Source organism: Dermacentor andersoni, chromosome 1 (genome assembly GCF_023375885.2).
Source record: "Dermacentor andersoni chromosome 1, qqDerAnde1_hic_scaffold, whole genome shotgun sequence".
Classification (NCBI taxonomy): domain Eukaryota; kingdom Metazoa; phylum Arthropoda; class Arachnida; order Ixodida; family Ixodidae; genus Dermacentor; species Dermacentor andersoni.
The window spans coordinates 162626293-162652858 of NC_092814.1; the positions used below are offsets into that span (position 1 = coordinate 162626293).

At 48.3% G+C, this 26566-nt stretch overlaps 1 protein-coding gene across 2 annotated transcripts in view; it reads right to left on the minus strand.

Annotated features, from left to right (window-relative positions):
- Positions 1-26566, minus strand: part of Fhos (Formin homology 2 domain containing) — a 194606-nt gene that overhangs the window by 53574 nt on the left and 114466 nt on the right. For both annotated transcript variants that reach the window (XM_072287961.1, XM_055062679.2), the window contains exons 3-6: positions 23222-23280; positions 21225-21292; positions 3152-3257; positions 789-883 (exon numbers count right to left, since the gene is read on the minus strand). In XM_072287961.1, coding sequence (XP_072144062.1) covers positions 789-883; positions 3152-3257; positions 21225-21292; positions 23222-23280 — 328 coding nt within the window. The remainder of the gene's footprint in view (positions 1-788; positions 884-3151; positions 3258-21224; positions 21293-23221; positions 23281-26566) is intronic.

A 26566-nucleotide genomic window follows, 5' to 3' on the forward strand; every position in this document is an offset into this window, starting at 1 on the left:
GTGCACGCGCCCTATGCATCGGCGGAAAGTCCAACCTCCCGCCACAGAATACGACAGCGGGCGAATGAAATTACATTCTGGTGTTTTACGTGCCAAAACTACGATCTTATTATGAGGCACGCCGTAGTGGCGGACTTCGGATTAATTTGGGCCACCTGGGGTTCTTTATATAACGAGCTCCTAAATCTACGTATATGAGATTTCTTTTTTCTCTTTTCGCCCCCATCGAAATGCGGCCGCCACAGCCGGGATCGAACCCGTGACACCTCCAGCTTAGTACGACTAAGCTACCGCGGCGGGTCATGAAAACGGGCGAAAGAGCCAAAGAAGTCTATTCACTTTAATATGCCGGCTGTTAAGTCTATCCTTCGGTGGACTCGATCGTGACATTTTTGTGCGGTTAAATTGCTCAGCTGTAGAGAAAACACGCAAGACAGCTAAATATGGCGAGCTGAATGTCGTCCAATTGACGCAGCTTCCCTCCACCTCCCACGCGCGCGCGCACACACACACACACACACACACACACACACACACACACACACACACACACACACACACACACACACACACTTTCTTTTGCCTGTTCGCATAAAATGAGTCGACCTGGCCATTTCAACTTTGTAGTGGCCTCATGCGTACGGGCGGGCGACAGGGAGCCAAGCATGCGACCATGCCACGAATACTGAGCGAAACAAAAGGATCATGCATAGGACGCATGCGCCACCCCATGCGGCACCCATCGCACCAGGGCCGAACGACGTGCGTGCCGGTCTGGCTGCGCTCACCTTGGACGCGATGAGAGAGTAGAGCCATTGGATTGTCTCGTTGTGTTCCACGACGCCATTCATTCCGTCCACGTAGAGCATAACCTGCCCCAAAGCTGGTGGGCGGGGAATAAGCACATTGTGTTTGATCGAAGGATACCCGCCCAAGCACAATACACGTTAGCGACCTCCAACTGCGCCATCATTGCCGACGACCGTGGACAGCATCCGTCCGTCGCCGATCGCATGCTCGTTTCGAACGCATACAGTGTTTAGTTCCAGACACCAGCCGCAAAAATCAAGCAACATAACTAAACCGCGGGTTCATAAACCAATGCACCGCCGAGGAAAACCTTTCGTTATTGCGCACGAATGAAGCTACACAGTGATGATAGTTTTTAAAATAAATAAGTAACGGCAGAAACGAATGTAGCTAGGGCTGTTCTATCGTGTCTTCATCACGAACATAAGATTACCGGTATTACTTACTCACTAACGACTTCACTTTTACTTTTCCTACAGCCGTGGCACCCGAGGTAGCATGCGCCGGGGCGATCTCGGTGGCCACGCTACAGCAAATATAAAGACATTGCGACAACACACTTGATACCCCATTAACGTCGGATGCATTGCGATGGGAAGGAGAGAGCACACTAAGCCACAATCACACAGTAAGCGAGGAAAATGCAGAAAAGCGTCACCAGAGGCAGCGGGCAAGCTTCCCGCAGCTGATTTAGACAAAAAATGTTTACGGCTGCTTCCCCCCTCTTTTTCTCTACCCAGATAAAACAACAACACCACCAACAACAACAACAACAATAATAATTATAATAATAATAATAATTGTTGTTTTCTATTGTTTCTGCTTTTTTCATAATTATCGTTTTCTATTTCATGTTTCTTTCCTGTATTTGCATTTTGATTTTTTTCTACCCGTACAGAAGCACTCAGACCTTAGGGTTGTTCCTGGGTACGTTAAATAAACGATTTATTTATTTATTTATTTATTTATTTATTTATTTATTTATTTATTCGACAGTACGTTAACCTTCTCTGCCCCCTCTAAGCACTAGCGTCACGAGGCCTGCGCGCGCTCGGTTCCGTCTGCAGACTTGCAAGAGATTTGCGTACTCCTCTTCCCGTTCTCAAATTGTTCACATCCATCTGTCTAACATTACTTGGATATGCTTCAGTAGTTTGGAATGACTCGAGCAGCTCAAGTAACATTTTATTTGAGTGCGTGCAGAAAAAGTTCATTAGTATATGGGTGATCATGCTTAAATTTTACGGAATTTTTAAATATCGTCGAAGGCAGATATATAATTCTTGTGCTTGAGCTGTACTATTCGAAGTGGCGGACATACTTGCAGGCGAAATTGAAACACATAATTAGCTGATTAACAGAAATTCATTAATTATTAATTAGCTACTTTACAGCACATATTGTAATTTACGAATCGTGGCCAGTGAGTTTCCAAGGCGTATCCACCTGAAGTGAATTTCCAGGAGGACACCAGTTTCGAGACAGTATTTCCCAAAGAGTGGGACGAAATACATGGGCGTTCCAATGACTTTTGCGCTTCAATACATAAAAGAGCCTTTTGTTAAAAAGTAAGTTGAACAACAGCGCATTTTTACGGCGAGTTTGATGGCGCATATCTCGAAATTGGTGTCATTCTGGAAATTCATTCCAAGTGGATACACCTTACAAATTCACCGGCTAACATTCGTAAATCGCAAATATGTGCTGTAAAGTAATTAAGAATTCGTGATAATTTAATTAGTTGGAAATGTGTTTCGATTTCTCTTCCAAGTAATACAGCTCAAATACTATAATTATCTTATCTGCAACAGGCGATTTTTAACAGTTGAGGTAGACTTAAAACTGATCACCCCGTATACCTAAACATCGTTTACTAACCTCTAGCACCAACAACTTTTGAAGTATGAATAATCATTCTAAACTTCCGCCACTTAGCTGCAGACGTAGACGTAGCGACGTCATCTTTTTAAACAAAATCATACATGGAATAATTACATGTTTGGATCTAATAGCTTCTGTTTCACTGCGGGTTCCGAAGAAGGCTACCGGGGAACATAAGCCTTTCCACGCTTCTGGCTATTTCAGCAGATGCTCGCCTCTCTACAGAATGCGAAATCTTCACAAATGTCAACGTCACCAATCCTACGTAATATTCGTTACCACAGCTGGAATAGATGGACAAAATTCAAATGAGTTAATGCAGTGACACGTTAGTGTAAGAAATATTGTGCGAGATTCTCGCTTGAAACAATTGGGCTACTCTCCAGCCGAGGTCATACTCCTGCGTGCACAAAGTTCGGCCCAGAAAACATTGCATTAGGAAGGTGCCTTGGAACCCTACCTCTAAGGATGTAATTCTGGTAATTCTGGTCTGATTCAGAGCCCACTCTGATGAGGCAAGCAAGGCCGTCGTTCTGCACAAACTCGTGCACCAGGTCTTTGTCATCCTGCGACGGGAAGCAAATCACACTGTCAGCCACTGCGAAGCCCAAGGGACCGTAACTCGCTCTGAGCTAAGCGGCAAATGATGAGCACCCGATACATGCATAAACGCTTAACCAAGGGCCGCAATGCTATGCAAGTCCTTGGAGAGCACCACAGCGAAAGAAAACAGAAACAAAAAGGGAAGCGCGTGATGCCGCATATCCTGTTCGACATGGTTGCTAGTAGTCGCAACATTACTAGGGCCACTGTCGCAAGGTTCCATCGATGGTCACATGAATGCGAGAAATGGCGCGAGAAACGTGACACAGCGAGGAAAGCGCTGAAGCGGGTATTACCGTATGCGACCAAATGCTTGCTCGTTTAGGTCCGCGATATTAGTGACAGAGCGAACGGACAAGAAAAAAAAAATTAAATTATGGGGTTTTACGTGCCAAAACCACTTTCTGATTATGAGGCACGCCGTAGTGGAGGACTCCGGAAATTTCGACCACCTGGGGTTCTTTAACGTGCACCTAAATCTAAGTACACGGGTGTTTTCGCATTTCGCCGCCATCGAAATGCGGCCGCCGAGGCCGGGATTCGATCCCGCGACCTCGTGCTCAGCAGCCTAACACCATAGCCACTGAGCAACCACGGCGGGTACGGACAAGAAAAGGAAGCACTACAAAAAATATCGCAGTCAAGGAAAACAGTCAATGGCACGACGAAAAGTAACGAAGCACACAACTATCAAACAGTGCCCGTGCACTGCACTTTCAGCCTCATGGCAGCCAATTGCGCCTGCGCGGAAATGAATGACTGCCCGCCTGACCCCATATACTTACGAGTCTGCAGCCGCAGCTCCCAGCAAAAACGCAAAGCCAGGATCAAGGGAAAACGAAGCATAATGATAACGAATACGCACACACTAAACACGCAAGCGTGAACAGCAACACGGCATCGTATACGAATGCAAACCAGCGCCCGCCTTGAATCTTCGTGCTGTCTGCCGATCAGGCGAAATCCAATTCCACTGACTGATTAGTGAAAGCGTCGTTCCATCTCAAGTTCATGAGCTGTTTTCTTCGCCATCATGAATTCCTTAAAAAAAATGAGAGATATCTACATCGCTTGAAAAGCCTTGCCTAAAAAAAGGCGCAGTTTCGCCCGAAAGCGAAGCATCGATAGCGATAGCAAATTAGTAGGCAGCTATAGAGAGTAAGGATAGTGGCTTTATCGGTCGCATAAACTTATAAAAATTCTCATACTAACTTAACAAGCATGGTGTCTCGCACGCACAAGCAAACATGAACACATCTCCCTCGATGACCGCGCACACCCGCTGTCAAAACGCTGGAGTGAGACAGCGCGGCAGCAGCAGCGAGAGAATTTACCTTCGTGCTGCCTCTCGCTTCAACGCCAACAAAGCGACGATAACACAGCGCACACGAAGCTATCAGCACTCGGCGCACTCGTCCCCGTCGCAAATCGATTTCAAGATACGGCCCACACGGCCGCGCCATACGCAGCCGACGCCGGAGCAGAACCCCCCTCCTCCGCCCCTCCCCCAGGTGCCTTGCGCGCGACGGAAGACTGCACGCTTTCCCCTGCTTTTCTCCCTTGCGCGCGCTAGATTGAGCCACCATATTCGGCTCACTCTCGCATGTTTTCACTCGCACATACAACATACTGCGCACAGGCTACGATGTTATCGCCCTTGGACTTTATACGGAACATGGCAGCGACGGCAGAAATGCGCCTAGTGTCCATATAATTGCTATCGTAATAATTTTGCCGAACACACAGAAACACACAAGAAACATAGGCGCTGTTTTAATTGCAGGCTTAGACGAACCTACAAGTTGTGCAAATACTTATAAAAAATATTTTGCACAAACCACCACTAACCTTACTTCGCATAATGATAGAAAGGATAACCTTTAGTTATCGCGGTACAATTTATTAGGTCCGGTTGCATTTTGAGTTTTTTATATATACACTCTTATGCAAAATTACACCCTTGTGTCACACAGTACTCATCTGTCTTGTCCGCATTTCCTTTCTTTACCGCGGCGAGCTCGGTACTTCCAAGTCACGAACGGCTGTTAAGAACGGCCCAGCTGAGGTGCAAGTTTTGCCAGCCACTTGCGACAGCGACGGCAACCTTTCTTGGAACGCCACCGCCACCCTGGTCTGCCGCGAGCGGAGGAGTGCTCGCGGGAACGTAGTTCAAGGCTCCTTTCCACGCGCCGTCCAAGAAGCAAGACAACGGGCACCCGGCCGCGCTGCAGGGGTCAGCTCGGGGAATAAAAGGCACCTTTCCTGACACAAGTCCCGAGTTCTACGAAGTCCGTCTGACGTCGGCTCCGGACCGTGAACCTCGCGCAAGGAAGTGTGTGTGTGAGTGTGTGTGTGTAAACCGTCCCGCAGAGAGGCGCCTTGTTTACGATGACTGGACGGCCGTTTCCGTCACCTGGGTATCGGGGGAGGACCGTGTGTTTATAAACCGCTGTTGTGCGGCTGCTCAGTGCACTTTCTCAAGCAGTCATGTTAGACTGATGCACTCTATCTCAAGCAGTCATGTTAGACTGATGTACTTTCTCTCGCAGTCATGCTAGACTGATGAACTGCATGTAAATACTGTAATAAACCCATATTCCTCGTTCTCGATGAGAAGCAGTCCTTCCCTTCATCAACGTCCTCAGCGTGGATAAGTTGGACGACGGCATGGGCCAGCTACCTTCTAATTCATGCCGTACTCCAATCTTGACAACAGGTTACGAGCGATGGGATTGAGCCCCCAATCCTAACAACTGGTGGCAGCGGTGGGATGGACTTTGCGACGTGGTGCTGTGTCTGCGGTGAGTGCTTGGTTCTTGCTTTGACTCTCTAGGCTTAATTTTGTGGTTCTTCTGTTTAGAACAGTAGGGAAACTAGATTGTTGAGTGTTAGCGAGGTTGTGTTTTCCAAGCTAGATTTAGCGAGCAGGATCAAGGCAGTAAAGCAGCAATCATGGAGTTAAGGACACTGCTGAGAGACGAATTGTTGATTGTTGGTGGGGAACTGGGCCTAGATGGACGCAAGGAAATGCTAAAATCGGAATTATTGGAGCTAATTTCCGAACAGGCCAGTGAGCAAGAAATTGAAATGGGATTGGAACTTCTAAAAAAAGAGAGAAACGGGATAGAGTGAGAGAAGAACGGGACAGAGAAGAACGGGAAAGAGAGGGGAACGCGACAAAGATCGCGAGTTAAGAAAAATGCAACTTGAACTTGAAAGCAAATGTTTGGAGTTGTCTAAAGGAAGTGAAGGGGCTCTGGGACGATCAAGTGAGGCAGAATCATACCGCATGGACAGGCTATTAAAGCCATTTGAGGTCGGGACCGACATAGCCTTGTTCCTAAGCAATTTTGAAAGGACTTGCGAGAAGATGAACTTCGGTCCGAGTACATGGTCACAGCGGTTGCTGTCTATGTTGCCGTGTGAGGCGGCGGAAGTAATCGCCAGACTGAGTGAACAGGATGCATATGATTATGCGAAAGTTAAGGCTATTCTCCTGAAGAAATACCGCCTTTCAGCCGAAGCTTTTCGGCAAAGGTTTAGAAGCACAGGCAAGAAAGATAGCGAGGGGTATCCGGAGTTAGCATACGGCTTAAAGGCCAACCTAGTCGAGTGGCTGAAAAGCGCGGAAGCGTACGACAGCAGAGACATGATCATTGAATGCATGTGTCTAGAGCAGTTTTACAAAAGCATCCCCCAAGCTGTGAAACTGTGGGTGCAAGACAGAGGGAATGTAAACACTGTGGAAAGGGCGGCTGAATTAGCCGAAGAGTACGTAACGCGTAGAAAGTTGAACGCCGAGGACGGAAATTGGGACGGTCGAAATGGACTGCGGAAACAGTTTCTGTTCAAAAAGGGTTCGCAGACTCGACAACCGGAGCCTGTAGAAGTGCAGGAAAAGCCCGCAGAAAAGAGCGAGGAGAAACCTAACGGGGAAACCGTACAAAAAGTGCAGAAAAGAAAATTCGTATCTTTTAGACCGATCCGCTGCTATAAATGCCACAAACTGGGACATATCGCTGTGAACTTCGGAAAGCCTAGCGTAGTTTTTTCCTACGTAGATGAAAAAGACGAGAATATGGAACTTTTAAGCCCATATCTTCACGACCTGCAAGTTAATGGCAAAGCATGCCGGGTGCTAAGAGACAGTGCCGCCACGATGGACATTGTCTATCCGTCTTACGTGACGGTAGATGACTTTACTGGAGAAGTAGCATGGATCAAACAGGTTGTTGAAGACCACAGCGTGTGTCTGCCCATGGCCAAAGTCAAAATCAGTGGACCATTCGGGGAGCTAGACACTGAGGCTGCAGTTTCCAAATTTTTGTCACTGCAGTACCCTTACATCTTTTCGAATCGTTCTAATCAGTTACTGCGTGAAAAAGGGCTTAAACTGGGAGAGGGCATAGTACAGGCATCGACCCGCGGCCAAGCTCGTAAAATCTCGTCGCTTTCGGCTGAAAATGCACAAGCTGCTCCAGCGGAAGCAGAAAAATGTATAACTTCAATACCCGAATCCGAGCTAGGCCCGAGAGACAACAAATCAGTGGAGGAGAGCCTGCCAGCTGACCAGCTCAATGAGAGCGTAGCACTAGAGTGTCAAAGTTCAAGCCTGCAGGAAGAGCAAGCTGACGCAATCGCAAGCGAGACAGGGTCGTTATTATCACCGGCCTCAAAGAACTTTGATGAGCTCTTACGTGTGGATAGAGAGTCACTGGCAGCCGAGCAAAAGAATGATGAGAGCTTAGCTAAATTACATCACACAGCTTAAGAAGGCATTGCTAGGCGCAACGTGACGATACTTGAGAGAGGAGGATTGTTGTATCGGCACTACAGAGATCGAAAGGGTAGGATTTTAGATCAGTTAGTCGTACCTACTAAGTACAGGGAGGACCTTTTGAGTCTCTGTCATGGAAATGGGTGGTCCGGCCACCTAGGCATAAACAAATCAAAGGAAAGATTGCTTATGGAATACTACTGGCCTGGCTGTTTCAAAGACGTAGAAAACTGTGTAAGATCATGCGACGCCTGCCAGCGCTCGGGTAAACCAGGAGAGACATGGAAAGCTACACTAAAGGTAGTGCCCTTAATAACAGAACCTTTCAGACGACTTGTGATAGACACGGTAAGGCCTCTACCAAAAACAAAATCGGGTTACAGGTACTTATTTACCATGCTGTGTCTGGCTACAAAGTTTCCAGAAGCAATCCCTCTGAAAGAGCTGAGCTCCACCGAAGTAGTAGATGCGCTTTTGAGTGTTTGCACGAGTTAGGTTTCCAGCCGAAATTCAGGCGGATCAAGGGTCAGTATTCACCAGCGCACTGACTTCCACATTCTTGCAAAAGTGCGGGGTAAAGTTAATACACAGTTCCGTCTATCACCCTCAGTCAAACAGTGTAGAGAGGTGGCATTCAGTGCTTAAGCGAGTTTTCCGTGCGCTCTGTTACGAGCACAAGGAAGACTGGAAGAACTGTCTGCTGGCAACTTTGTTTGCTTTGCGAACGGTTCCACATGAAGCGACAGGGTTCTCGCCAGCAGAACTAGTGTATGGGAGGACACTCCGTTCTCCACTAAGAATGTTAAGAGAGATGTGGGAGGAAAGAGGAGAGAGTCCAACAGTGGTTGAATACGTGCTAAATCTTCTGGAACGGCCAAGCGCATCCCAAGAACTAGTCGAAAAGAACATGGGAGTAGCTCAAAAGAACGCCAAATTCTATTACGACAAGAATGCGAGGCTTCGTACGTTTAACCCTGGAGACACGGTAATGATCCTCAAACCTTCAAGAAAGAACAAGCTTGAAGTTCACTGGGATGGGCCTGTTAAAGTGTTGCACAAACTTTCAGATACTAATTATGCTCTGAAAATGACCGGTCGCAGGAATGAGGTGAAGATATATCACTGCAACTTGATGAAGCCGTATATAGAGCGGAGCGGAGTCGTTAACTATACCATCAAAGAGCAGGAGGGCACTAGTACCAAATTTAAGGAGTATAGGGCGACCTCCAACTCTGAAATCGGCCTAGAAAAAGTGGTAAAACATTCGGTAAGCTCACACGCTCTAAGACCCGAGCAGCTAGATGAGCTACAATGGGTGTTAGGGGAATATATCGACAGGTTCAGCGATCGGCCAGGTAGAACCGAAATAATAACGCATGAAATAGAGCTGACATCAACCGAACCCGTAAGATCAAAGCCTTACAAGGTGTCTCCAAGACAGAGAGAAATTATGGAAGCAGAGATACAGCGCATGCTAGAGTTAGGAGTTATTGAGCCCGCTGAGAGTGACTACACGTCACCGCTAATACTGGTAGAAACGCCTAACAAGGACCCTCATCCGTGTGTTGACTACAGGAAGTTAAATGCCATCACTAGGGATCAGCTGTACCCGACACCCAACATTGAGGAACGTATTGAAAGAGTTAGCGCTGCTAAATACATTTCAACTAGAGATCTCGTGCGGGGGTACTGGCAAGTTCCCCTTTCAGAAAGTGCCAGCCGCTATGCCGCATTCATCTCACCTGTAGGCACGTTTCGCCCTCTCGCACTCAGCTTCGGGGTGAAGAACGCGCCGCTTAGCTTCTCTAAGTTAATGGATATTGTCCTAGAAAACTTGCAGGAGTTCGCATTGCCATATCTAGATGATGTAGCAATTTTTTCGGACAGCTGGGAACAACACGTATCGCACCTCAAACAGGTGTTCTCACGGTTGAGGGAAGCCGGCTTAACGATGAAAGCGGAAAAGTGTAGATTTGGTTGTTCACAGGTTACTTATCTGGGCCATGTTGTCGGCCAGGGCACGAGACGGCCGGCCGAGCTGAAAATAGCTACGATTGGAGAATTTTCTCAGCCGCGCACGAAAACAGACCTTAGTTCATTTTTGGGACTTGTGGGATACTACCAACGGTACATTCCGAATTACTCGCAAATGGCAAGTCCATTAATGGACGCCCTCCGAAAGGGAGGACCGAGTAGCGTACACAGGGATAAGGACAAAGAGAACGCTTTCCAAAGTTTGAAAACGCTATTCGTTTCTCGTCCTGTGCTTCGCGCGCCAGACTACACAAAGGAATTCATAGTTCAATGCGACGCAAGCGACAGACGTATGGGCGTGGTACTTAGTCAGGTCGGCGACGATAACGAGGAGCATCCTATCCTCTATGCCAGCCGTAAACTAAATGTAAGAGAGGAAGCCTACAGCGCTTCAGAGAAGGAATGCGCTTGTTTAGCTTGGGCCACCCAGAAGTTGTCGTATTACTTGTACGGAGCGAAGTTCATCTTCGAGACTGACCACTGTCCTCTGACGTGGCTCAATCAAATGTCACACAAAAATGGTCGCTTGCTCCGATGGAGTCTCACTCTCCAAGAGTACAACTTCTCCGTTAGATATAAGAAGGGAAAGTTGCATAGCAATGCGGATGGTTTGAGCAGACTAATTTGAATTCTGCGTTTAAGGGTCCCGCCAAAATGTTAGGGTTATTATTGTTAATTTTGTGAGGCCAAGAAGATCCCTTCTCATTTAGCAGGATTCCTTCCATGATTGCTGAATTTCTCAGCACGAAATCGCTTCAAAAATTGGCATATCGAAATGCAGCATCTTTTTTTTTCTGCACTTATGTTTTCTTTGAAGCCTAGCGGGTCTAAAGTGAGCCAAGGTACGTCATCTCGGCGCAGAGCCGTTCTCGGCGCAGAGCCATGTTGTGGGGTTCGTTTTGCAGTTGCCTGTCCTTGTTGGATGTTTTGGGGCGGTGACATCATCACACAAGTGGTTGCTGCGAGCCAAGGCATCACCCCCTGGCCACCAACCGTTCTCTTCCTGCTCAGCGGTTGTCAGCGCTGGACAGTCGAGATTTTCCAGGCCATGGAGGCGCTGTTAAGAACGGCCCAGCTGAGGTGCAAGTTTTGCCAGCCACTTGCGACAGCGACGGCAACCTTTCTTGGAACGCCACCGCCGCCCTGGTCTGCCGCTAGCGGGGGAGTGCTCGCGGGAACGTAGTTCAAGGCTCCTTCCCACGCGCCGTCCAAGACGCAAGACAATGGGCACCCGGCCGCGCTGCAGGGGTCAGCTCGGGAAATAAAAGGCCCCTTTCCTGACACAAGCCCCGAGTTCTACGAAGTCCGTCTGACGTCGGCTCCGGACCGTGAACCTCGCGCAAGGAAGTGTGTGTGTGAGTGTGTGTGTGTAAACCGTCCCGTAGAAAGGCGACTTGTTTACGATGACTGGACGGCCGTTTCCGTCACCTGGGTATCGGGGGAGGACCGCGTGTTTATAAACCGCTGTTGTGCGGCTGCTCAGTGCACTTTCTCAAGCAGTCATGTTAGACTGATGTACTCTTTCTCAAGCAGTCATGTTAGACTGATGTACTATCTCTCGCAGTCATGCTAGACTGATGAACTGCATGTAAATACTGTAAATAAACCCATATTCCTCGTTCTCGATGAGAAACAGTCCTTCCCTTCATCAACGTCCTCAGCGTGGATAAGTTGGACGACGGCATGGGCCAGCTACCTTCTAATTCATGCCAGACTCCAATCTTGACAACGGGTTATGAGCGATGGGATTGAGCCCCCAATCCTAACACGGCAGGCTCGTTATCAGCATGACGGAGCATTCTCGACAGGAAAGTAGCGAGCGCAGCGTTTTCAAGGAAGGAAACGCAAGCGAGACTGATGACGATTATTGTTGTGTAGCAAATATACACCCCAAAGGGTGTACATTTGCTTAAGAGTGTATACAAAATGTCAAAAAGCGACTTATTAGTTTTCTTTTTAAGCACGATGACTATGATAAAATTGAATGTTTTGTATGAGGAGATTAGTAGTTGGTAAAATATATTAGGGCGTTTCATAAATAGTATATATAGTGCGTAGAAAATATAGTACATATATACACTCTTAGACAAAGGTACACCCTTTGGGGTGTATGTCTGTCACACAACAATAATCGTAATCTGCTTTGCTTGCGTTTCCTTTCTTGAAAACGCCGCGCCCGCTACATTCCTGTCGGGAATGCTATGTCATGCTGATAACGCGAAAGGAAACGCAAGCAAGGCAGATGACGATTATTGCTCTGTGGCAGATATACACCCCAAGGGGTGTGCCTTTGTCTAAGAGTGTAGTAGAAATCTTTTCTTCAGTTCTCTTGTACGCCCGGCGGTCTGCGTTCCCTGATTTAGGGCGCGCAAAATCTAAAACTCCTTATTATGAGGTCGAACAAAGGAAAACTTGTCCATAAACAAACATAGGGCAATTTTCTGAAAAACAGCGTTCTTTCCTATGGCATAAATGACAAACTGAAGCGTTTCTGTTAAAAATGTTTCGGACAGAAGTTTTTATGCCGTGGTTCACTGGCAGTTGATTCGGAAAGCTTTATTGGAGTAAATGTTTCAAATGGGCACTGCTACACTTTTTGAACACGATTAGATGACGTCATCTGTCGTGAACTTGTGAGCAAAATATTATTCCGCTGCAGGAGGCCTGCAATCAGGACTCTCGCTCTCTCGTGAGGGTTTCGCGGCCCCCTTTCCTTTACGTCTGTCAGTGACGCCATAGAAAGCCCATGGACGCCAGTCATTGGGCGGTGGTTCATGACTACTCCCGAGCTCCAATATTCTATACCAAACGGGTGATGCGACGCCGTTTGTCGAAGCTCGACCGGCGTCACTATTGGGTAGCGTGGCGTTGTCGGCAGGCTGCAGGCGTCCGGTAGACCATGGCAACCAGGCAAGGACGAGACGATTTCTAGTGCGAAACTTGCACTGTTTATTCAATGGTTAGTGAAGGATAAGATGAAGAGAATGAAGTGAAAAGGTACATTGCGGGGCCCTTTAAATAGGCCCACTAAAATCATAGGCGGGACCTTGCTCACGTCAACGTCACGTGACATACACTGAGTCCCGTCGGTGCTTTGCGGCTGCTCCCACATTCTCAGGTGAGCCTGGACGGGCCCGCCTTCGCAGGTGGCAACCCGCAGGTCCGGGATCGTAGGCGCTTATCCTTTCTTCTAGGCGACGTTGTTTCGCGGAAAGGGCGTCTGGTTGTGGGTGGGCGGCAGACCTAGAGTTGGACAGCTCGTGGAAAGGGTTCTTCTAAAGTCGCACACACGCAAAGGGGCCTGTAAGCACTGCGGCGCGCCAGCCAGACCGGCAACCCCACGAGACAACCATAACAAATTAGGAATCCACACTCCGTTTCGATGAGGCATGGTGGTTGAGCATTCTTTTTGCTCGGGGTGTTACACGCCAACCGAAACACGGGGAAACGTCGTTTCTTCACGTGTCGCGTCCGTCCAGGCATCCTTAGTTTGTCGCTCTCGGACATTTCTGCCACACGCCAACCGTGAAGGGTTGCCATATATGCACCGCGTAAACAACGAAAAAGAAAGAAAGCAGCAGTGGGCAGGGCAATGCTATCGACGCCGCCCCAGCTGAGAGGAAACTTTATGCTGAGGAGGAATAGGAAAAGTGAGCAGTTCGCTCTTTTTTTTATCTCCATTATTATTAGGTCCTTTCTTAAAAAGAATCTCTCTCTCTCTCTCTCTCTCTCTCTCTCTCTCTCTCTCTACATTTATACACACACGCACACACACAGGGTGCCCCTACTGTCATGCACCAAGGTCTAAATATATACAGATGTCACGTGGCTGGACAGAACAAGGTCACGTTGTTTGCCGTCGCTTGGAGATACTAAGGTTATTTTTGCATTCCGTCGAATTACACAAGTAGCCTTAATTAATCAACTTCCCAAAGATTATAATTAGATGAAAAGTGTAAATGAGAAAATTGTAGAGCGCATGAAAAGCTCCCGACACAGCTTTTTGTTGCTCAATACGTGCTACATAAAACGTTTTTCCGAGCGTGAAAGAAGCCCGCGAATACATGGAAAATTGCCGCGCGACTGGCAGTTCGAGGCACTCGAGATGGCGCTCTAGCCTGGAGACTAAGGGGAAGAGAGTACGACTGAGTCGTAGTAAGGTTTGAGTCGCTGCACATGCACCGGATGGCGTGAGTGGCTCGACGAAGTAATTGACCGGGGACGTCTGTTGCATGACGCGGTAGGGACCGTGGTACTTGGCTAGGAGTTTATAGCAAAGACCGGGAGTAGTCGAAGGTATCCAGAGCCAGACTAGAGTCGGGCTGATATGTGCTCGTGGGTCGGTCGTCATCGCGACGGAACTTTTGCTGTCATTGGTCTTCAGTCGTAAAAGAGCGGGCGAGATCGCGGTATTACTCGGCGTATCTGGGGGCTTCAGACAGCAGCTTGCATTCATGTGGGTCAGGTCGGTAAGGGAACATCGTGTAGAATGTGCAGGAAGGTTCACGGCCATATACGAGGAAGAATGGCGAAAAGCATGTCGTGGCCTGTGGGAGGGTGTATGCGTAGGTCACACATGGTAAAACGAGGTCCCAGTCGGTGTGATCGGACGCAATGTACATGGATAGCATATCGCCCAAAGTGCGATTGAATCACTCAGTCATGCTGTTAGACTGCGGGTGATAGGCAGTAATGGTGCTATGGACAGTACGGCATGCAGTAAGGAGCGCGTTAACTACCTCGTAAAGGAAGCACGTCCTCTGTCGTTGAGAAGTTCCTGGGGCGCGCCATGGAGAATGACGAAGTGTTGCATGAGGAAGGACGCAACGTCGCGGGCTGTGGCGGTTGGTAGGGCAGCTGTTTTTGCATAACGCGTGAGGTGATCTATGGGAACAATAACTGAGCGGTTTCCCTTAGGTGTGCAGGGTAGAGGGCCGTAGAGGTCGATGCCGACGCGGTCGAATGGTCGAGAAGGACAAGGAATTGGCTGCAAGGGACCACAAGGACGGCGAGCAGGAGACTTGCGGCGTTGGCATGCTGAACATGAGCGGATGTACTTCTGGAGAAAAGTATACATCCCACGCCAATAAAAGCGCAAGCGGAGCCTGGTGTACGTTTTGAAGAGGCCAGCGTGGGCGCATTGTGGGCCTGCATGGAAAGCGGAGCACACATCTCCGCGGAGGTGGCAAGGGACGACGAACAACCACTTGCGACCGTCGGAAGCATGGTGGCGGCGATAGATTAGTCCATCTCGTATCGCAACGTGAGAAGCGTGACGGCGGAGAGCACGGGAAGGGCGAGTCGCCGGGGAGTCAGATAGGCAGTCCAAAGGAGCTGCAACCTACAGATCTTTGCGCTGCTCCGAAGCCATATCATTGAGCGCTGGTGACGAAAACACCGAGTCGATGACAGAAAGGCAAGTCGTGTCACTTGACGTGAGGGAGCGAGAGAGAGCGTCTGCGTCGATGTGTTTATGGCCACACCGATAGACAACGCACATCTCGAAGTCTTGTAACCAGAGGGCCCAGCGGACGAGGCGGCCCGATGGGTCTTTCGATGTCGACAACCAACATAGGGCGTGATGGTCGGTAACGATATCGAAAGGGCGGCCATGCAGGTATGGTCGAAAATTTCCAAGGGCAGGGCCCAAATGACAGCTAAGCACTCCTTTTCTGTGACAGCGTAATTAGATTCGGCCTTGGTTTGTGACCTGCTGGCCTAGGCTACTGCGTATTCGCCGTATCCACTTTTGCGCTGAGTGAGCACAGCACCAAGTCCTACGCCGTTGGCGTCCGTGTGGACTTCTGTGGACTTCTGACGGGGTCGAAATGGCGCAGTACGGGCGGCGACGTGAGCAGACGGCGCAATGTTATAAACGCGTCGGCAGAAGCTGGGGACCACGTAGAAAGGCAGGTGTCGCCTCGCAGGAGTTAGGTTAACGGAGCAATGATAGAAGCAAAATTCCTGATAAAATGACGAAAGTAGCAGAGCCCGATGAAGGCTTCGAAGTTTCTTTAGGGTATAGTGGGTTTCGGAAAATTCGTGACAGCGCGAAGTTAAAAAGCATCGGGTAAAATGCCGTCTTTGGGAACCATGTGTCCAAGTATCGTTAGTTGCTTGGCTCCAAGGCAACCTTTCTTCATACTGAGTTGGAGGTCGGCGTTAGTTAGGCACTGCAAGACCTGCTCGAGACGCCACAGATGAAGGTAAATCAGCAGCAAAGACAACCACGTCAGCAAGGTAACATAAGCACGTCTTCCATTTGAGACCACGGAGGAGATTGTCCATCATCCGTTTAAAAGTAGCATGGGCATTGCAAAGCCCAAACGGCATAACGTTAAATCCATAAGGGCCGTCTGGCGTTACAAAAGCTGTTTTTGGCCAACCGGCCGAAGCCATGGGCACTTGCCAATAACCATAACGTAAGTCGTGTGAGGAAAAGTATACTCCTCGCCTTACAAAGAATCGAGACCGTCGTCAATGCGCGGCAAAGGATCACGTCTCTACGCGTTAGCTTGTTGAGACGGCGATGGTCCAGGCAAAACCGGATGGATCCATCTTTCTTCTTTACAAGTACTAGAGGGGACGCCCGAGGACTGTTAGAAGGTTGAACAACTCCGTGCTCAAGTATATATCGCTGACTTCGTCTTCAATAGAGATTTTTAGTTCGGTACGCAAGCCGCTTGCGTCCCCTAAACTAAACTCTCTAATAACTCGGCACTCTGTGGGTGATACGCGATAAGGGCGCTGACGCAGCGTAGCGTGGGTGCCCGGCATCGATCTCGTGATACACCGTCGTTGTGCGGCCCAAAGTCGCTTGTTGACAATCAAATGTAGAGGAGTACTTGCGGAGTAGGTTGAGAAGCTGGGACCATTGTGCGGGGCTCAGGTTGGTATCCATGTTGAAGACGTCCGACCCAGACAAGGGGCAAGCAGAGCAACAAGCCAATGTACTGATCCCGGAGCAGGTGCCATCAAGAGGTGCATCGAAGATGGTCATCGAGTCGATGGGCTCAAAACGCCCGAGGCACTCACCGGGACGCAATCTGAGGGGCGAGCTAGGCATAATAGTTGGAGACAAGCATATGAGTGAAGCCCCCGTTGACAGTGATGACAGCGAAGGGAAGACGAGAACATCGTTGATGAACAAAAATATGCGACGGTGTGAAAAGAGGAGCGGTATTCGTAACACAGCTGGAGCAGGTAGTCGCGATCACAGACGAGTCGAAGGTATAGTGCCGTCAGCAACGAGAAGCGCGTCGCCGGAATCATCAGCATCATCTATTTGGGCGTCAAGAAGCGGAGAAAATTCGAATTCGGCGCGAGAACAGTCAATTACGGCCTTGTGATCGGGAAGAAAGTCCCACCTCAAAATGATGTCGTACGAGCATGAAGACCGAACAACAAACTCGACTGTGCACGTGAGTCCTTGAATGGTGAGCTTTATACCTTCGAGCGAGGCGTTGACGATGCGCCTGAAGCACACGCCTGTCTTCTTCGCTTCAATTTATTTATTTATTTATTTATTTATTTATTTATTTATTTATTTATTTATTTGACATTCCAAGGTGTACGCCAACCAACAGCAACCGAATTCAATCGTATGCTCTAGTCTTCGGAATTCATGAAACAAACGTGACTGGTACAAGCTCGGGCGTTCACAGGACCCAATCGTACATTGATGCGTTTAAAAGCCGCAATTCCCTTTTCAAATCAAATCATTATCAAACTGTTTCCAAGTTCACGGGGCGTCAAATTTCCCTAAAAGTGCGCAACACGGCTACGCTTCGCCGCAGCCAAAGAGGACGATCTCGAGGAAAATGTGCTCATTTCAGTAAACGCCAGTGCACGGTAACAACGTGCGACTGCCAGACCGCACAATTGCTGATCACAAAAAAAAAAAAGAAAGAAAACTGCGGCACAAGAATTCAAAGCGGACCGCTCTCGATTGCAGAATTCCCTTCGATCACTTGATTCACACACGGCCCGGCGGCGAAAACTGGCGACCGGAAAGGAGAAGAGCTAGGAGAATAATATATGTATGAAACGAATGCGCACAGACGAAGTTTCTCAACCGTGGCATCGCTATCGGAAACCGTATTGCGCGACCCTTCCTGTGCCTATCCGATGCGCCGGGTGGCGATGCGCCCGTGTTTACACAAGCTTGTGCAAGTTCGGCTGGCGCCGCGTACCAAGAGTCAGCGTTCCTTCAAAGCGCCTGGGGCCTGTCACTCGCTTTTGCCAGTGCCGAATGACGAAGCGCGGGCGCCGGATGCATCCCGGCCCTGATTCCCGGGCGCCACTGCGGAGGAGCTTTCTTGAAACACCCACACGTGCATATACAGGGTGTCCCAGCTAAATTTAGCCAGAGTTAAAAAATATGCGAACGCCACGTAACTGGACAGAACAAAGGTAATGTTGTTTTTCCGTCGCTTGGAGATACTCAAACAATTTTTTTTCATTCCGCCGAATTGGATAATTACTCTTAATTATTCAATCAACTTCTCAAATATTATAATTGGATTAAAAGTGTCAATGAAGAAATTGTACAGCGACATGAAAAACTCCCGATACAGCTTTCTGTTTCTCAATACGTCCTACATAAAAGTGTTTTTCCGAGCGTGAAAGAAGCCCGCGAATACAAGCAAAGTGCCTCGAGCGGCCAGTCGGGCGGCAATTCTGACACTTTTGAAGTATTGCAGTCCTCTCTATTCCAGTACAGCAAATGTTATGGTAATGCGAGTTTAATGCAAAACTGAATAACCAAAACTATTTGTTCAATTTGTCGCTTCGAAGCAATATTTTAATCGATACTTCCACAATGTTTTTTTCTAGCTCTGATACTATATACTACACTACATTAACCATACGCCATGCAACTCTGCACCTGATAATGTGTCACTGTCAGGTGTCGTTTCAACGTTACTCAACCTCAAAACTAAATCCTCCCCAGGTCCAGATGATATACCTAACGTTTTCGTGAGGAGGTATGCCGAAGCATTAGCACCTTTTATAGTTATTATATTTCAGGTATCCTTGTCTTCAGCTACCCTGCCTAGAGATTGGTTCTTGGCACGCGTGCTGTGCCTGTACTGACAAAAAGTGATGCCACACTAGCAACACATTATTGTCCTATATCACTAACTTCATCATGTTGCAAACTACTTGAACATAACATAGCTAATGAAATAAATAAGTTTATATGTGATAGCAACACACTTTTTTCTTGCCAATACTGTAACACAATTAACAACAGTTATTCATAATTTCGCCGCTGTTCTTGATAGGTCCGGACAAGTTGACGTAATATTTTTAGATTTCAGGAAAACGTTCGATCTTGTATCACATAGCAAGCTTATTAATAAACTACAATCATTAACCTTCCAACCTACTTCGTGAATTGGGTAGCTCCTTATGCGACTAACTGCATGCAGTTAGTTTCAATTAATGACCACTCATCCAAGAAACTTCCAGTATCACCTAGAGTGCCTCAGGGAAGTGTACTGGGCCCTTTAAATAAATAAATAAATAAACTAAAAACAAAAGAAAAAACAGCAGGCGGTGCGGAGAACCCCGAGTTGAGTTGAGTTGAGTTGAGTTGAGTTGTTGTAGGCTACTGGTGGGATTAGCCTTGCAGTTGCTGCCGGCAATTGCTCCACGGTAGCGACACTTAAAATAAATAAATCACATAATCAGACACAGACCTCACAATTACAAATGGTCACTCCTCAGTTCACCATGTGGAGGCCAAATCCGTGTCCTGTAGAAGGCGAGAGACCTCCTTCCTACACAACCGGTTCCCGCGCGGGAAAACAATGTCCTGAAGATAACTGTGAGGAACTCCTGTCTTCTTGAGGGACCGGAATAACACCCTCCTTTCCGCGTTATACACAGTACAGCACATTAGGTAATTTTCTATGTCACCGCACACACCACACGTTGAACATAATGGTGATAACGCCAGGCCAGTCTTATACATCCACGCAGGGGTACGAGCAGAGCCCGTGCGAATGCGGAGCAGTAAGGTGGCTTGGTTCCTTTTGAGACCCTTGATCACACATGGCTTGTGAGGTGAGCTCCACAAAGAACTGAAGTGGCACAACACCGCTTCTCTGAAGAGTCTGTTGTCCTCTTGAGGCACTCTTCTCAATGGATTCCCAGACAACGCTCTATGGGCGAGGCTGTCCGCCATCTCGTTGCCTATGATACCTATGTGCGAGGGCACCCATTGGAAACGTATGGAGAAGCCTTTGATATGGAGATTGTGCACCGAGCGTAGGGAGCTAAGACATAAGGCATCAGTAGGGAACCCGTGCTCTAACCTTTCAAGGACAGATTTTGAATCTGTAAGAATGACAACAGGTTGAGGCGTACAAAACCGTAGTTTCTTTAGAGCTGCCTCAATGGCAACGCTTTCGGCCGTTGTGGAGGACACGACTGCAGTGAAGCGAACAGACCAATCATACTTCAAAGAGGGAATGTGAAAAGCAGCTGCACTAGATCCTTTGACCTAGTCCACAGAGCCATCAGTAAAGATTTGAAGATGACGTGCACATTCAGTCTCAACCCCGTTCGTCACTTGTCCAATAGAGTGCCTAATGTCCTTAAAAAACTCTTAAGAAATATCACCAAATGTGGACTTACACTAGAAATAAAACACATATGTAAGCGGGTTCCTACAGCGCCCTTATAGTTGACAACTTTTGCCGACTGAGCAACCCAACATGGTAACGACATAACATTCACCGCAGCGATCGGTCTCCCTTGCGATGTCTCGGACTGGTACAATTGGCATGAAAGCGAAAGATATAGTGAGGCCAACTAGACGGAAGGTCTATGGGCACGCGAGTGGACCTGAAGCAGCGCCAGCTCATTCAAACACACCGCGACACTAATGATTCAGTCAGCCGTAACCGGCGTTCACCTTAGTCTACGGGCGCCGCACAATGAACCAAAAGAAACAAACGCCAAGCAATCATAGTAAATCTATTACACGAAACATTTCAGCTTCACAAACGAAGGCAAAATGACTGTTGTCATTGCATATACATTTCGAGAGAAATATAAGGAAGTGTACGCACTCAAATCTATACGAAATTCCTAATAACACGCGACTCACCTGAAAGATCTGCTTGAGAGAGAACAGTGCCCGTCGCAGTTCTCGTCCTGTCGAGTTGAGCAGCTTCTCTGCAAAGTACGGAAAGTACCCCTGGTTAATCGAACAGAAATGCCAAACTCCGCTAGCTTGAATCATTTCTTGGTTAAGGCTCACTTCGTGTTATCAATTCTGAGTGCACGGAAAAACCAAGAGAGCCCGAAAAATTGCCCGAATGCAGCACACAAGGACCATCTGAACAAGCTTCGGGAGAGCATTTTATGAACATAAATGTAAACGTAACAATTTTCTTGGCCAACATAAGCTATGCACCTGTACAAGCCGCACGGCGACGATGCCTCATGAACTGCATGCGATGCAAACAGACACAGCTGTAAAGGAGCATTGACGCTCCCTCAAAAACTACATTACCACAGGACTATATACACAGACGAGCTCCAATCGACTAAATGAAGTTTCCCCGTGGTTAAAGGGCTGTGCTCAAAGTATTTTACTTTCTTTTAGCAGGCATCGGAAACTTCACAGCGCGTTACAGGTGGTGCCAGCCGTTTATAGTTTCCCAAGTGCTGAACGATGAAGGGCTATTCACGTGGTTTCAGTGCGCGAGACACACTAGACGCGTTATGAAAACATATTGCACGCCCTGTTGAAGGTAGTTTCGTCTCGCAAGAGCTTGGTCAAGGTCTTGACACAAGTTACACAGTTGGACTCTGCGAGAGAATGAAACGCGCACGTTCAGTCGCGAAGCACGCTTTCACAACCTATCAGAAATGCCAAGACTGTCCTATAGACAGAAGAGGCGCACTTACTACCGACGTGGCTAACATGTCATGCATCGCTAGTCCGGGTAAGACGCCAGAGCTTGGTGATCCGAGAATGCAGACGCACATCATTACAAGCAATAAGCTGCACGGGCCTCGTTGGCGCCGTCGAGCATATTTAAACGGCAGAAGGTGAACAGGCAATTAAGTATGCGATGCACAAGCGTGAATAAAGAACAGGACGCCATAGCTACGGTGCAAACATGGGCCGCGAGGCTTGTGGAGTATAAGCCCATTTCTCTTGCCGCACCATTTACTGTGCAAAGCTACTACGTTCGGTCTCGGTTTATGCTTCGGGCGACAGGCACGCGACACAACAGGGTTTTATATTGGAACTCCAGCTCAGCAGCCGGTGCGGCCTGGCGTTTGACAGAAGCGATCAATCCCCAACGGACATACAGCCGCTGAACTTAAAGCGCACCAAGCCTGCACGTTTTCCCCTTTTCCGCTTGCAGGTCCCGTCGACACCGTTGCGGCAGCTGGCCTCCCAAAGCCAATGGAATTGCGGTAACTTTCCACTAATGACGATTGCGCGGAGGAAAACCAGGCAGGCCTGTCGATCTTAACAACGACAATGAAACTTACCCGTGATGCATCGCGTTGGACCAAAAGGATCCCGATGACAACGCCCACTTGTGCGCATGAATGATGAGTCTGGTCGGCTTATGAGGTTAGCGCGGACAACCACCGTTAGGCTGTATTCAAAGAGAATGTCGCTCGGAGAGAATGAAACGGAGGAATTCGTGACCAGGTAGGCTATTAGTGCAGACAGCCACAAGAAAACGCTCTCCGTTCGTCCGCGCGTGCCCAAGGAGGCCAAGTAATTAAAATAAATAAATAAATAAATAAATACGCGCACGATAGTATCGATTTCGCTCATGCCTCTAATCCTACATTTTTATTATCCAGGCACGACATCTCTATCGCCTGCAGTAATAGGTTGGAAATGCTCTCGCATTATTGGTTTCTGTCCTCGTCTTTTTAAAGCTCGTTTCCGCTTTCTTTTTTTAACACCGCAAGACCGCTTCATATAAATATTCATTTCATGTTAAGGACATAGAAAAGAGTCAATTTTCTTCACGTCACGGGTAAGAACACGGTAAGCTATGAGCGGACAAGTTGCATGAGGTTGCGGTTTTCTGGCTAATACGGCAGGAGTGCGGTAAAAATTGCACTTACCTATGATCGCGTGAACTCGGACGGAGAGTTGAGTGCGAAGCAGGACTGCGTTCTTCCGGCTGCGAAACGAAAACAGTGCATATCGTAATCCGGAAACAAAGGAAAACAAATTGCAGACAGAGCGCCACAATATTATCATCATCGAAGTTGTCTACATTACATGAAGAGCTAGCTCAAACATGGTTCGCGATCGTCAACGTATGAACAACTTTCAACAAATGTTTCTTCTGCAACAAGGAGCAGTACAACGCAGTGTATATATATATATATATATATATATAGACAGAAATTTAAAGTCGGTGCCTATGGCACCGGCTACTCTTCGTCGTAGAGTAAACAAAAATAAGAAGGACAAAAAGTACTGAAAAGCACTCAATACGGTCTCAGAGCACGAACACTTGCGAAGTTCAGTACGCAGTTAAGTAAATGAAGACAGGTATAAAAACACTCAGAGGGAATAGAGCGAGTGGAGATATGTGATCAGCGTGCAGTGCACAAGTTGATGGCACTGCTGCCAGTACGCACATTTCGTACTTCGAGCAGAGTGTTGCTTCCGAGAGGAAAATATTCTCGACAGTGAGCACGCCGCAGTGAGAAATGCTGATAATGCAACGACATATGTGTGTTCTGACACGCGACGCTACCAAGCGCCTCAGTCGGCCGATTTCGGCGACACTCACATCCAGTCAGCGCACAAAACGAAAACGAAGCGAATGTTCCTGCCACGCAAGTATTTTGCCACGTCCGGTTCCACTCCTCCAGTTATCAGCATGCAACAAAAGCGATATCATCCATAATAATGATCGGATAGGAGAGACTTTGATCAGAAGTGGGTGTTAGACTATAGTATTACATGCACTTTGTATAATAACATCGAAGATTACATATAAAGACAAATGAGAGATAATCAACATAGGAGAAAATTATACACGCGGTAAAAGGCACACGCAGAGGCAGACAAAACGCACACGCAGGCGCGAACACGAGGCATATTACAGTGCTTGATTAAGGACTGCGCCCTACTTCTGGATTTTCCTGCAGAAGAAATCCGAAAAAATCTTTAGTCAAATCTCCCCAATACAATATGTAAAGTTACAGTTATTGTATATGTTCACAAGACACGCTGACTAAACATTACCCTTAAGGGTGCTAAATGGGTGTTTTTCGCGCTAACGCCCTCCAATATACACCTATTTAATTCACCAGGTATATACATAACATCCCGCAATAAGGTTGCGTGTGAGAACATCGCCGTGTCAGAAAGATCATGCAGTAACTCTATGTTTAGTCAAAGGAACCTGTATGCGGACCCAGTATAGATGTATAGTATCGCCGTTCACAAGCTGCTCAAGCGAATGTGCCTTTTTCTAATTGCACAAGAAAAACATGATCAACAATCCTAATATAATCTGACGCACTACGTAATGCACATTGCAAAGACAGTCCAAGCTTAAAGGGACCCTGAAAACGGTCTACGCTAAAGTTCCTTCATCAGCTTGAGTTTATGCCTCCATCCCTCGAAACGCCCAGCTCGCCTGCGGTTACCGGAATACCAGACACGTTCGGCGCTGCGATAGCTCTCGCTTGAGGTTGACTGCCAAGCAGCTGGCGGAGAGTTTGGAGAGGCTTCGCGCGCTCGCTCCTAGAGAACCGGAAGTCGACGACATGACGTGCCATCATGACGCAGAGCCAGTGAAGGCGGAGCTTAGCCCCGATCACTAGGCGAACGAGTTGAGGAGAAAATGCATGACTATGGAGGAGGGTAACTTGTAATCGTCCGTAGCTCTCTTAATATGAGACGCTTCACACAAATTGTGGTGCAAATGATTAACTTGAGCTGTACCCTACGCGTCTAAAAAATTTGTCCGAACCGTTTCAGGGGCATTTTAGCACAAGCGCAGTGCTTTCATATTGCTCAGTGGCAATAACCAAAGACCCACCGTGGTGGTGTAGCGGTTTTGGTGTTACGCTACTAATCCCGCGATCGCGAGATCAAATCCCGGCCGCGGAGGCCAAATTTCGATGGGGGCGAAATGCAAAAGCACCCGTGTACCGCGCATTGGGTGCACATTAAAGAACCCCAGGTGGTCAAAATTAGCCCGGAGTCCCCCACACAGGCGTGCCTCATAATCATATGGTTTTTCGGCACGTAAAACCCAAGGAATAATTTTCTTTTTCATATAACCAAAGGCCGGTACCAATAACCTTCCACAACACGGGACGCCGACCACGTGAGTGAGATGTGCGGCATACGACCGCCGGCGCTGCGCGGGTGCAGGGCCGTGGGTGAGCTCTGGCAGAAGCCGCACGGCGTGATGCTTCCGGTGATCGGCCGAGGCACCGCCGTAACGAGCTTCCCCCGCTGCTTCTGTACGCAGCCCACGGATGCTCCCGCGGAGGCCGCACCACGCCGTGGGCAATGCCACGGCCGCGAGCGGGGACACGTGCGCGCCGACGACGGCGCGTGTTACCGCGCGCTTCCCGGGCAGCTGTAGGACTGTTCCGAGCTATGCCACGGTTCCTGAAGCGAGCAAAACAATGCTGCTTTCTTTTTATTTTTATTTTCGATCGCTTGGTCAGTACGACGAGTTCTGCGCGCTTGAATTCAGCGCAGGTGCGAGAATTTGCCACAGGTCCCTGTTCAGTACCGCGCTTCCATGAAAAGGGCACTATTGTCATCAAGCACATAATTAAATAAAGTGTGGGCCGCAAACACGTGAGACTCGGATGCAGAAAGCGAGCGAGAAAAATAGCTTTTTTTTTTTTTCGGCAGACTAATAAACATTTAAGGCATTGCCTATGGGCGACAACCCAGCGCGCATAAGGCGCTTTGCGGCTGCACAAGTCCACAGGCGCCATGCCCAACCGCAACGGCCGCATTCCGACGGAGACAAATGCCTCCAAAAACGTTCCGGGGCCGATATTACGGTACACGTCAAAGAACACCAGGGGCGCGATCGGAGTTCGTTGTTCGAAGCGCGCGTTCAGCTTCGCCTCAATACGACTGGCGGCAGCCACGTTGGCAGCCGCGCTCGTCGGCGCGGCCTAGGCCAGTCGCCCGTGAGGCGAAACTGAACGCGTGCTTCGAACAACGATCCCCGGTCGCGCCCCTGGTGATCAAAATTAACCCGCAGCTTTCAACTAGCTTTCCATGTAGCCAGTGATTATAAACGGTACTCACGCTCAGGAGGAGCGTGAGCACTTAAGCACGACAGTCGCGCCACGATGTGTCCCATAACATCATAACGCACCAGTTATGCATTACAAGTTTCTTGCTACGTTGCTCTTCAGAGGAAGCTTTAGCTCGGGCCCGACTACGATTACGCCTATTCCAATACATGTAAA